Raw genomic sequence first — 12,860 nt, forward strand, 5'->3', positions numbered from 1 at the left:
CAGTTTGAAGAAACAAATGCCTTTCACAAATCCAAGAGAAGCCAGATATGGACCTCTTTACAGAGAATGAAGACTCTTTACAGAGAATGAAGAAGAAATATGAAGATAACAGTTAAGCTGTACACAAAGATATTCCAACAGATGGTGACCAACAAAAATAATAATTCAGTAATTGTTACAGTTTTTATTGTAAGGGCACTGGAATATTACGTAAAAGGTAAGGAGCAGCCTGCAATGAACAGCGTATAATGATATAGATGTTCTGGAGCTGTTCCTCACAACCCACATGTTGGTCCCAGAGAAACTGGAGTAAGTCAGCGCAGCTTTGTTTGCATTTTGTGTACAAACACCTTTCATCTGCATCATGTGTAGATTCATCGGCAGATTAACTTGTGGGGATTGAAGAAGATGCAAAGGATTCTGCCGCTGGCTTTTGATGCATAGTCAGGACTATAGGTTCTATAATCAAATCAAAGAAAGCTGAATGTACAAAACTGCATTATTGGGCCATCAAGGGTCTGAGCTGGTTGAGGCAGGTTGAACATCAGAGACAGTGGAGAGTGAACATATCTCTTAACTCACTGAAGAAAGCTTAATGTATTAAAAAAAATAGCTTAATTTCTGATTAAAGCGCTTTTGGGTCTCCTAGAGGAAGTACCACTTGATATATGCAGTAAACGCATGTGGTGCCCAGGTGGATGCCCAGCTCACTATTTGCGAGTTGGTACGAAAGTGCTCCTCCACCTCTTTCCTTATTGCTAAATAGGAATCGATGGTGTTATTAGCTGGCCTGAGGTAAAATAAAAGATGAAGACTATACACAAGTTTTGATGACACAATAGGATTTATAACATTAAACTCCTGCAACATAGACAATGATATCAAAGAAATCTCTTCATTCTGTCCATAAGTCCTTGCACAGCGACTGCAAATACGTATTGCACTAGACAGTCGGAATTTTGAAAACTTTATGGTATAAATTTAAGTTCTAAAAAATATTTATTACCACGTTCTTTTGGTATTTCCTTTATGTTACTGTAGCTTATGTAGTTCTGGAATACAAGTATGTATCCCGAAATTAAAGTCTTAACACAAAGTTATTATTTAACAATCTTTATGTCAATATTCCCTGTTTTACAAATCCATTCTCTATTTGATGCGCACCTTTCTTTCAAGGCTCTGGCATAAACAGTGTCAGACCTGTTACTGCAGTTAACTAAGTGAGTCACCCTTGAACGCTACCCCAAGGGTGGCAAAGTTATGCAGAAGTTCGAAATATAGCATGCACTTCAATGTGACACGCTTTTAATAATTCCCGCAACAAAACTCTGTCTTGAAATATGGCAGAAAACCCAAAGAGATTCTGGTCATACATAAAGCACACCAGTGGCAAGACGCAATCAATACCTTCACTGCACGATAAAATCGGTGAAGTCACTGATGACAGTACCACAAAACCAGAGTTATTAAACACGGTTTTCTGTAACTCCTTCATCAAAGAAGATGAAGTAAATATTCCCGAATTCCAATCAAGAACAACTGCCAAGATGAGAATCATAGAAGTAGATATGCTCGGTGTAGTAAAGCAGCTTAAATCACTTAATAAAGCCAAGGCCTCAGGTCCAGTTTATATACCAGTCAGGCTCCTCTCAGAGTATGCTGGTACAACAGCTCCATATATAGCAATTATATACAACCGCTCACTCACAGAAAGATCTATACCTAAAGACTGGACAATTGCTCAAATCACACCAATACCCAATACGGGAAGTAGGAATAATCTGCTGAATTACAGACCCATATAACTAATGTCGATTTGCTACTGTGTTCGAACATTATGTAGTATCTCTAAGAAAATGATTTATTGACATATAGTCAGCACGGATTCAGAAAATATTATTGTGAAACACAACTAGCTCTCTATACTCATGAAGTAACGAGTACTGTCGAGAGGGGATGTCAAATTGATTCCATGTTTTTAGATTTCCACAAGGCTTTCGACACCGTTCCTCAAAAGCGTCTTCTAACCAAACTGCGTGTCTATGGAATATCGCCTCAGCTGTGCAACTGGAGTTGTGATTTTCTGTCAGAAAGATCACAGTTTGTAGTAACAGACAGAAAGTCAGAGTAAAACAGAAGTAATATCCGGCGTTCCCCAAGGAAGTTTTCTAGGCCCTCTATTGTCCTGATCTACATTAACAACATAGAAGACAATCTGACTAGCCATCTTAGATGGTTTGCAGATGATGCTGTGATTTACCATCTTGTAAAGTCATCAGATGACCAAAACAAACTGCAAAATGATTTAGATAAGATATCTGTATGGTGCTAAAAGTGACAATTGACCCTGAATAAAGAAGAGAGTGAAGTTATTCACATGAGTTCTAAAAGAAATCCGCGAAATTTCGATTATGCGATAAGCCTCACAAATATGAAGGCTATAAATTCAACTAAATACTTAGGGATTACAATTACACATAAACTAAATTGGAATGATCACGTAGATAATGTTGTGGGTAGAGCAAACCAAAGAATGTGATTCATTGGCAGAATACTTAGAAGGTGCAACATGTCTACTAAAGAGGTTGCTTACACCACACTTTTCCACCCTATTCTGGACTATTGCAGTGCGGTGTGGGATGTGGGATCCGCGTCATGTGGGACTGATGGATGACACTGAAAAAGTTCAAATATGGACAGCTCATTTTGTATTATTTCAAAATAGAGGAGATAGTGCCACAGACATGGTACGTGAATTGGAGTGGCGGTCATTAAAACAAAGGCATTTTTCATTGCGACGGGATCTTCTCATGAAATTTTAATCACGAGTTTTCTCCTCCAATTGCAAGAACACCTATGTAGGGAGAAATGATCATGATGAAATAAGAGAAATCAGGGTTCGCACAGAAAAATTTAAGTGCTTGTTTTTCCCATGCACCATTCGAGAATCGAACTATAGAAAGGCAGCTTGAAGGTAGTTCACTGAATTCTCTGCCACACACTTTGTTGTGAATAGCAGAGTAATTACGTAGATGTAGATGTTCTTCCTTTGTCTTCCAGTTGGTGTATCAGTCCAACTGTATGTAGTAGCTAAGTGTCACTAGTACTAATTAAAAATAAACCTTTCTCCACTATTCCCTTTTTTAACACTGTTAGATGTGTCATGCTGGAATACCTTCTCAGCCTGATGTGACAGTCCTGTGTAACAAATATAATTTCCATATTAGGCAAGAACTGGTTTCATGCTCAAATAAGATAAACCTTAAGTTATAAATATTGTAAGCACCACTGTCTTACTAGGTGGTGTTCTGCTGGGAAAATTTGTTCTAATATTCCTTCCAATAGTGAGCCAACATTACGTGTGAAACCAAAAATCATAACGATTCGGCACTTCTCACATTCACCTTGAGATTGGGAAGTTAGGTACAAGGAAACATCCTAGCACTAAGTAAAGAAGATTAACTTATCACCTTTGCATTGCTGTCCTGAAACTGTGAACTTAAATCCTACATATTCGGCTATATTCAATATTTTGTTCTCAGTTACAAAGTTTTATTCTTGACACACATGTGAAGTTACTCAGCACATTTAATACACGTAAAAGCCGATTAATTATGCTTCCCAGCTGCACATACTCACCTCGACAGGAATCTGCCTGAAGCAGGATATTCCGTAGACAGTCTCCTTCGGATTGGTGAGACTGGGGAGATGAAAGTACACTGTGTCCTCATCAAAATTGTGGGAGCCATCTGGCAGTGCCAGAGTGGGCAAGTACTTCCAGCCTGGGGGACATGTGGAAGAGTCTGGAGGTGAGCCTTCTATCAATGGTGGGAAGGAGTACTCGACCTGAGCATGCAAAAAGTCACATAATTAAAAATAGATGAACTAAACAATAATATGTTTTGCTGAAGCATTTGAACATAATTCATTCTTCATCATTATTTAAATCAACATTTCTGCTTTATGCACATTTTAACAGTAGTATCCTCATTCAGTCAATATTTCCCCGAATCTCAGTGTTATCTACATGAATAAAAGCACATCTCTGAGAATTTTTGGTAGTTCAAGAGTCATGCCATACATATTTTGTAATAAATCATCATTTACAGGTTCCAGCTGAGCATTCTAAAAATTTCTGCATCGATGAGTGATTTGAAAAATGATTTCCCCTCAACTGTCATGTAATTAGTGCAACATTTCCATTTTTTCGGCTCAATGACCAGATTGTTCTAAGGAATACAAACACAGCTATTACAAAGTCAACTACTGTGGTATCACTGTGTGTTCTGAACAAACTGTAACTGCATATTCTGTTCCATTTAATTTTCCAGAGTAAACTGACTGCATCTGTCACATTTCTGCCACTTTTACATTTGTCACATGAGTGACATCAACAGAACAAAAGACTCAAAGTTTAGCTTCACGGAATCAGTAGATTTTAGTGCAGGTTTTCTACTTGTTATCAAATTACTGGGTGTTAATCACCAGAACATTATTAAGGGGGCATTGTATCCTTGTAGCATATCTGAGTCAGCAATTAAATTGGAGCCAGGAAGCTTATTTTAAAGTTATTTGTTTATTGTACTGCAAACATTTCACCAGCCACAACAAAGCACCACTGAGAACATTGTTCTCCAACACAGAATGAGTTAGTTTCTATTTGTAAACAGTTGTACACCAACAAGACTGCTGATAGTCTGCTTGAATCTGCAGGGAAAGGATGTGTTGGAGATGTGTTAAAGGCACCTCAAGTACTATATTCTTCCACAGATACTTTCTCTATTACAGTAAGTACATGAACTCAGAGGGGGAGGGGCACAGAACTCAGTGTATTGCATTAGCACCCATCATTCTAATCACTAAGTGTCAGATGATCTCTTCCACTGAAATTAAAACTCAGTAGTGCAGCTCACTTCATCTGTCGGTAAGCCTGCAGTGTACCATGTCTGAAGGAAGCAAGCGCAAAAGGCCAAAAGGTCTGTTAAATCACCAGCAGTAAGAGATGGTAAATAGCTTGTGCACTCTATCCGTACACCCAGAGGTCTCTTTCAGCACCGTACACCCAGAGGTCTCATTCAGCAAGCTGAAGAGGCTGTTCCAGCAACCACTGAGGGAACAATGTGCAAACAAATGTGGACTGCGGTGCATGCTGAAAACTATGGTGCCTTTCCTCTTGGCTCTGTGGCCATACTCAGATCATTCCAGTGACTGGTAAAGAGGTTGAGTAGAGTAGCCTCAAAGAGTTACAACGAAGATCACAATCTGGATCAATTGTAGATCATCCCTCCCAGAAACCACACTGATATGGAGACAAAAACCGCTGCTATTTTTAAAAAAAATGGCATAAACGTCGAACTACCAATGTTTCAAGTAGTTTGCAGAGCGTGTTGCGAAGGCAATAAGTCAGTAGCTGTCAATGGATTTCCCCCCCCCCCCCTTACGCCGATGATACTATCTCACCATTGTGAAGTGAAAACATCTTCTAGCCAAACAAGGTTGAAGATGCGAAAGAGATTGAGTTTTTTCCTAACATTCAGATGTTACATAATCTAATCATGTGATTCTGAATCTGATCAGGACCTGGAGCCATATCGTGCAATGAGTCAGAGCATGAAGCAGTACCCAGTCAGTCAAAGGTTCATTGTACAATTCTGCGCGACAGGGATAAAGGATAAGGACACGTCTTCAACTCTTCTTTTATGCATTCAAAAGGTAGCCAGATAAAGGATGCTGATGCTGTCACGAAATGGGACAAGTCTTCAGTGAGAATCAACTATTGGTAGAAGAACCACATTGAAGGAGGAGGCCCAGAACAGTTGATCTTCAGTGACCCAGAAGACTAAGGGGCTCAGCCCACACCTGGGATGAAGGGGCACATTTTCCTGAGAAAGTCAAATAGTGCTCCCAGCACTCCCTCTTACTGCATCAAATCTGATACCGAGCAATAGTGTGGCACTCCCTTAGAGTGACACGGGTCGTCACTTGAGAAGCAACACCATGCTTTGCTGATCCGGAATAGCTCTTGCAATGACTGTGGTTCACCACAGCACTGCTCGCACTGGAAGAGGTCGGGTCTGTAGCAAGGGGAATAACAGCTGCAGTGGCACGGGTGATTTCATTGAAGATATCTCTCACAAACTCATCGATGCAGGTCTGACCGAGATGTGGCCAAGGTGACAGCAGAGGAATATAACTGCCAGCTGGGGCTTCTAAGAGCCCGATATGGGAACTGGTTCATCACTGCCATAAACATCATCATGTGGCAACCATTGTTATGAAGCCATGAGACTGAGGGAACAAATCATAAGGTCAATAGCAGAAAGGAGCCACAAGCTGCACAGAAGTGGGTGGGAGTACCATCATTGAGGAGAGAGAGATCAAAATCGGAAAGAAGATGGTTGATCTGAAGGCCGCTGCCAGAGGATATGGTACTTCCCCACTGAAATTCTTAACTAGGAGAAAGGGAGGTTGAGCTTCCAAATTCAGGCAGAAACCTCAAGGTATGTAGAAAATGCCGTGTCTACGGATAAATAAATGTTACAAATGGTGGTCACTGGGCTCGTTTGCACTCAAACTGTTATTGCTTCCAACGTGGTGCTGACGGGAATTCACTCACTGATGACATCTGTGCAAACCATTGCAAAGACACCACCAGACACTCTCTAGGAGACAGTACAGTTCCAACAAAATGTAACGTCGAAGAGTCAATGAATGGTCATCAGTGACTTGTTTCTGGGAGATCAACACAGATCACAGAACAGGAGGAAATTAGTTGTTCTGGCAGATGACAGCAATAACCACAGCAGTTTCAGTGAATTATCACATTAGGTGTAAAGCAGCCAAGAAAGGTCATGCCCCATGATCACCATCTGTCACCAGAGAGGAGGGGGGGGGGGGGGGGGGGGACGGAAGGACATCAAAAAACATCAGTTCAAAGTCTTATGGTGTGGAGAAGTCTGGAGCATCCGTGTCCAACTGAGTAGCCTTTCTTCTTTTTTTTTTTCCTTTTGTTACTTTTGGTGGGCGAGAATCTTATGAGGGCTTATCCACTATGAGCAAAAGAACTGAAGAGGAGAGGGCAGTCCTGGGAACTACAGTCCACAGCTTCCTCAGCCATTGGCTGATGTCGAGTTGATGTTCTGTAGATTTCCGGGGGAGAGGATTCCTGCAAGGGAGCCCAGTCACCGGTGGATGACAGGGAGAATGCTGCTTCTCCAGACAGGTGCAGGAAGTCGAGGTTTCACAGGTAATTATGGTATCCTCTTGGGTAAAATATTCCAGGTGTAAAAGTCTCCCATTTAGATCTCCAGCTAGAGACTATTCACAAGTATAGTCCATCACAAAAAAAACTGCTTCCTACAGGTTAGTGTGTAGAATTTTAGAGCTCTTACAAAGATAGGTTGGAGAACTTAGAAAGCAAATTAGTAAGCAAATTAGTAAGGTGGTTGTTAGAAACAGCAGTAAATAGTGAAGTGCAGAAGCAGCAAGAACAGCATTCCCACAAGGTGAGTACAAGGTTATCAACAAACAATCAACCAGGGATAATGCAAGGGTATGTCTATTAATGAAAAAGACAATAAGAAGGTAGGTGAACTACTACCAATAGTGTAGTGAATGTGTTTTCATAGCCAAGATAGATACAAATCCATAAGACACCAATATAGTACAGACATACCTGGCAACTAGCTTTGCAGACCACGATGAGAGAGAAGAAAAGGACAAAATATAATACATTATTGAGTATACAAAAATAGAAAAAAATTAACTGTGATGACAACTGGAATTCAATAATGGGGTAAGAAAAATACATGTACCAGAAGAAAGGAATGAAAGAGCAAGCAACCTGGTTGGATTTTTTCACAGAGTATAATTAACATTTTAGTTAAAAATCACATGAGTAGATATTATACAGTAGTAAGGTAGAGATTTAGATACCATATTGTAACCTACAAAACACCTTCAGTAAACCACGATTAACACTAGGACTGAAGAAATTGCAAACAGACAGGAAATTAAGGAGATAGGATCTGCACAAGTTCAAATAATCTCAAGTTGTCTAAACTTTCACAGAATGCATAAGGCAACAACTGCTCGTCAAATATTTTATTTAAATGGTAGCCAAGTAATTATTATTCAAGATATATATTAGTGTCAGCAGCAATGAGGAACAGATGAAAGAGTTAAAACTGAACACAGCTGCAGGGCTCGACAGAATTCCTGTCAGATTCTACACTAAATTTGTGACCAAGTCGGCCCCTATTTTGAACTATAATCTACCATAGATTCCTATAACAAAAAATCATGCCCAGAAGTTGGAAGAAAGCACAGGTCACACCTACTAAATGAAGGATAGCAAAAGTGATCTACATAGCTACCATCCAATATTCTTGACATTCATTTGCTATAGAACCTTAGAACATATTCTGAGGACAAACATAATGAGGTATATATATTGAACAGAACGACCTCCTACAGGTCATCCAGCATGGATTCCAAAAACGTCAATCACGTGAAACCCAACTCTCACTTTTCTCACATGTTGTACTGAAAGCAGTCTATGAAGTCAGTCACATAGATCTAGTATTTCTCAATTGTAAAAAGCATTGAACCTAGTATCACACGTATGCTTATTATCAAAAGTACAGTTGTATGGAGTATCAAGCAAAATTTGTGACTGGATTGAGGATTTTACGGAAGAGAGGATGCAACAAGTTACCTTGGGTGGAGAGTCATTGACAGATATAGAAGTTAACTTCTAGTGTGTCCAAGAGAAGTGTATTAGGACCCTCGCTGTTCATGTTGCATATATATATGACCTTGCAGGCAATGTTGTTAGTAACCTCAGACTGTTTACAGATGATGCAGTTGTCTATAATTAAATACTGTCTGTATTCAGTTGGACCTTGATAAGATTTGAAATTGGTGCAAATATTAGCAACTTGATTTAAATGTTCAGAAATTTAAAACTGTGCACTTCTCAAAACAAAAAGAGTCATATCCTCTTACTATAAATTCAATGAGTCACAATTGCAGTTCATGTAAATGCCTTGGCATAATAATTTGTAGGGATATGAAATGCATTGATTACATATGCTTGGTGCTGAGTAAAGCAGACAGCAGACTTCAGTTTATTGTTATAATACTAGGGAAATGCAATAAATCTACAGAAGAGACTGCATGCAAGAGACTCATGAGATCCATCCTAGAATGCTGCTCAAGTGTGGGACCCGTACCAGATAGTGCTAACAGGGGATACTGAACAGCTACAAAGAAGGGTGGCACAAATACTGAGAGTTTGGTTTGATGCTTGGGGGAATGTCACACAGATACTGAAGAAACTGAACTGGCAGACCCTTGAAGACAGATGCAAATTGCCCCATGAAAACTCACTTTGAAAGTTTTTAGAGCCAACTTACAGTGTTGAATCTAAAAAATGAAGGGTGAGATGGTGGAGAGGGATCATCGAGAAGATGTCTGGACGTGCTGAGAGAGAGAGAGAGAGAGAGAGAGAGAGAGAGAGAGAGAGAGAGAGAGAGAGAGCTGAAAAAATTCTATAATATGAGAAAGTGCATCACAGTGCAAGACAGGAGAGGAAATAACAGCTCTACCATGCACACAGACCGAGAACCAGAAGATAAAAGACAAAAATCTAGATGCAGTGAAGATTTGAAGGACAGATTTTTGTAATTGGCCAAAAAGAAGGAAAAAATATGTTCTTGGGTGTCAACCACATCTAACAGAACTGTTAAGTCTGGTGGGGTGTGATACAGTTAAGACAGAAATAATATAAAAATTAAAGAATAAAATGTATATCATGCAGATTGAAAGAATGAAGAAGAGATGAATGACAGACTGACTGGTTGGTTGATTTGGGGGGGGGGGGGGGGGGGCACCAAACAGTGAGGTCATCAGTCTGATTGGATTAGGGAGAATACAGGCACTTCAATTGTCAAAATTTTATTAGTAACTAATCAAAGTTTTTGTAACATGCTTCTCAAGTTTACTGCCCTCCAGAAAAGTTCAAGTTATTCTTGGGACTGAGAGCTGGCTGACACCCAAAGTAGGCTGCTCTGAGATACTTAGAGTGTCATGGAACATGTATCGGAAAGACAGATTAGATGTCACAGGAGTGAGAATGTTGCAGCTGACAAATATATTCTCTCTATTGACGTTGAAATTGAGTGAGAGACATTAAAGTTTCCTGGTCGCGTCTAGATGAAAACAAGTTAACTGTTTTTACCAACCACCTGATTCTGCTGAAACAATTCTCGAGTTATTGAATGAAAGTCTGCTCAATAGAGCACAAATACCCACATCATGGAACACTAGTTGGAGGCGACTAGCATTCTAGCATAAACAGACGTCTATGGATTCACTGCAGAGTTACATGCAGTCTTGCAAAGCATTTCAAACACGTTTTATGAAAACTTGCCTTGAGTAGCTAGTTTGACAGTCCATATGCAATGAAAATATCTTACACCTTGCAGCTACAAACAGGCTGGATCTTATCGATGGCATCAGTATACAGATGAGGATTAGTGACCATGATATCATAGCGACTATGATTATGAACATTAAAGTGTTATGGAGATGCTTTTGGGAACTCCCATAGTGATCCCTGGAGGACAGAGCACATGACAAAGAAGAAGAAACAGGAGTGCAAACAAGTGTCAATAGTACATGTAGCAATAAACATGAAATGAAGTCAATATTAATCAATTCATCTCGTAGCAGCAGCTACATAAAAAAGGTGCACCGACAAAAGAGTAGAAGCTCCTGGAGGGTCGAGCGTAACACCAAAAATAGTGAACATTTACTTATTAGTTAAGTGAAACAAGTTTTGCTCAAGAAGTGAAGCAGATTCCCAATTTCTGTCATGAGAACCCCACACGGTGTCGCAGATGACTCGCATGAGACCAGAGAGATTCCCCGCCAAAAATGCCTATTTTCCTACTATGATCCAATATCAAGTACTTGTATTTATATTTGAAGATGTTAATTACAAGAACTTACCTATCCAAAACATCCTATTCTCTCTCTCTCTCTCTCTCTCTCTCTCTCTCTCTCTCTCTCTCTCTCTCTCTCTCTCATATGCTACATCCTACATCCTACCTAGTTAAAAAGAAAAAAAGAACAAGAGCACAGTAGTGCAAAGCAGGAGGGGGGAGGAAGAGGAGACAGAATAGTTAAACATTTCACAGGAGAAATAGCAGTGCGTTTCGTAAAAAAGGATCACAGCTGCTGCTCCTCTCACAAAACTCAGCTGCAGGTTTAATCTCCACTTCACACTAATCATTTGTGTAACATTAATGAACATAGTTATTTCTTAATGAAATAATCTAGTAATAAGTCCTTAATTATAAGTGTGAGATTAGCACTAGCTATAATTATTTGTTAATTTACTTTAGAGATATTGCATCTGGTAACACATAATTTGACACATTCCACATTCCTAGAGGCTTTACTTTATTGTGGGATTTTTGGAACATTTAGTGTGACTGAATGAATTATGTGGAGTTCTATGCACAAGGATTGCCATGGTGATAGTTTCTGTGCCACAGAATGATTGTTTTTCCATCTAATGTGGTAGGAATATCAAGTGATTCACCTTAGATGCGATTGGTTTTTGTGAACAAAACTTCCTTTAAATATTTAACGGCTGAAATTTTCCATTAGCCTTCCTGCTGGCAGGATTGTTCCTCACTCCCTGCTTGTACTTCTTAGTTGCACACCACCACCACCACCACCACCTTTTCTTTGAGCGAGCGTTAACCTCCTCCTCGTTTAAGATTCTATCAACGAGTAAACCCTCAGACACAAAGGACAAGGTCCAATAAAATAAGTATGGGGAACGAAATAGGTCTTGCCAATCACCACAATATGTTAAAATACATTCATGAATGTTTGTCGTTCCCCCCTCAAAATTTTACCTCTTGTGCACAGATACAGACTAAAACAAGAAGCGAGTGCTGGCTCTTTTCGCCAAGAACATGGATAAATGGAAGAACATACGCAGTAAAAGCGTACAGAGGGTGTTCAGTTTAAAAATGCTTGAAAAGCTAATCTGTTCTATTTGCATCTTTGTACGACGGAAACAATCCAGTTGTTATGCATATAACGAAGCGAATTACGGAAGATTTCAGTGGTGATCCAGAACGGCAGCAGATTCACAGGTCGTAGAACTTGGCAATATGATCATCGAGGTTTTAGTAGGCATTGTACATCACAAGCGACTTTTTCAAATATTACCTGCAAGCATATTCAATTTCAATAAACGCACAACACAAACAGTACGACAACGGCGCCAATGCTTGTTTTCGATTTCACCACTCTTCGCATGACATTTAACACTTTGTAGCCGTACCTGGCATCCTTTCTTGTGATGAAATCCAACAACTATAACATGCAGTATCGGTCCTGTAACTTCTTTCATATTATTTGTCTCTGTTGCCATCTACACCACTTCGTCTGACATTTCATTCGAGTGTAGAAGCCACAATTGATTACACAACTGCCAACATTGAATGAAAAAAGCTAACGTAGGTTGGTATACGTGAGAATGAATTATTTTTTGAAGAACCAAATGCAACAAAAGTAACGCCATTAGAGTGGCGTCAACGAACTTACTTGTGGAATCATTCAGATTACTGTACTCACTCGAGTGCCAATAAAAGCTTTTTATTTTACTGATTACTTTTCTGGGAACATTACAGTCATTACAGGTCAGTTATAATTTAATTATACAGCTATTTTATACATATAGCTATACAATTACAAATGACAGTGTTTGATGCGTCACATAATTATATCTGCTTTTTGCAGATGATGTTCTATTAAACAGTTAAATTCAAGTGTTGGCG

At 39.5% G+C, this 12,860-nt stretch overlaps 1 protein-coding gene across 2 annotated transcripts in view; it reads right to left on the reverse strand.

Moving 5' to 3' along the window:
- LOC126354865 (late secretory pathway protein AVL9 homolog) overlaps positions 1-12,561 on the reverse strand; it is a 97,179-nt gene extending 84,618 nt beyond the window's left edge. The window contains exons 1-2 of one of the 2 annotated variants that reach the window (XM_050004853.1): positions 12,365-12,561; positions 3,640-3,846 (exon numbers count right to left, since the gene is read on the reverse strand). In XM_050004853.1, the coding sequence (XP_049860810.1) occupies positions 3,640-3,846; positions 12,365-12,454 (297 nt within the window). In that variant the 5' untranslated portion in view covers positions 12,455-12,561. Of the gene's footprint in view, positions 1-3,639; positions 3,847-12,027; positions 12,210-12,364 lie in introns of those variants that run through there. The other variant, XM_050004854.1, reaches the window with a different exon arrangement.
- Between the last annotated feature and the right edge of the window lie 299 nt (positions 12,562-12,860).

The sequence above is a fragment of the Schistocerca gregaria genome, chromosome 3 (assembly GCF_023897955.1).
Source record: "Schistocerca gregaria isolate iqSchGreg1 chromosome 3, iqSchGreg1.2, whole genome shotgun sequence".
NCBI lineage: Eukaryota > Metazoa > Arthropoda > Insecta > Orthoptera > Acrididae > Schistocerca > Schistocerca gregaria.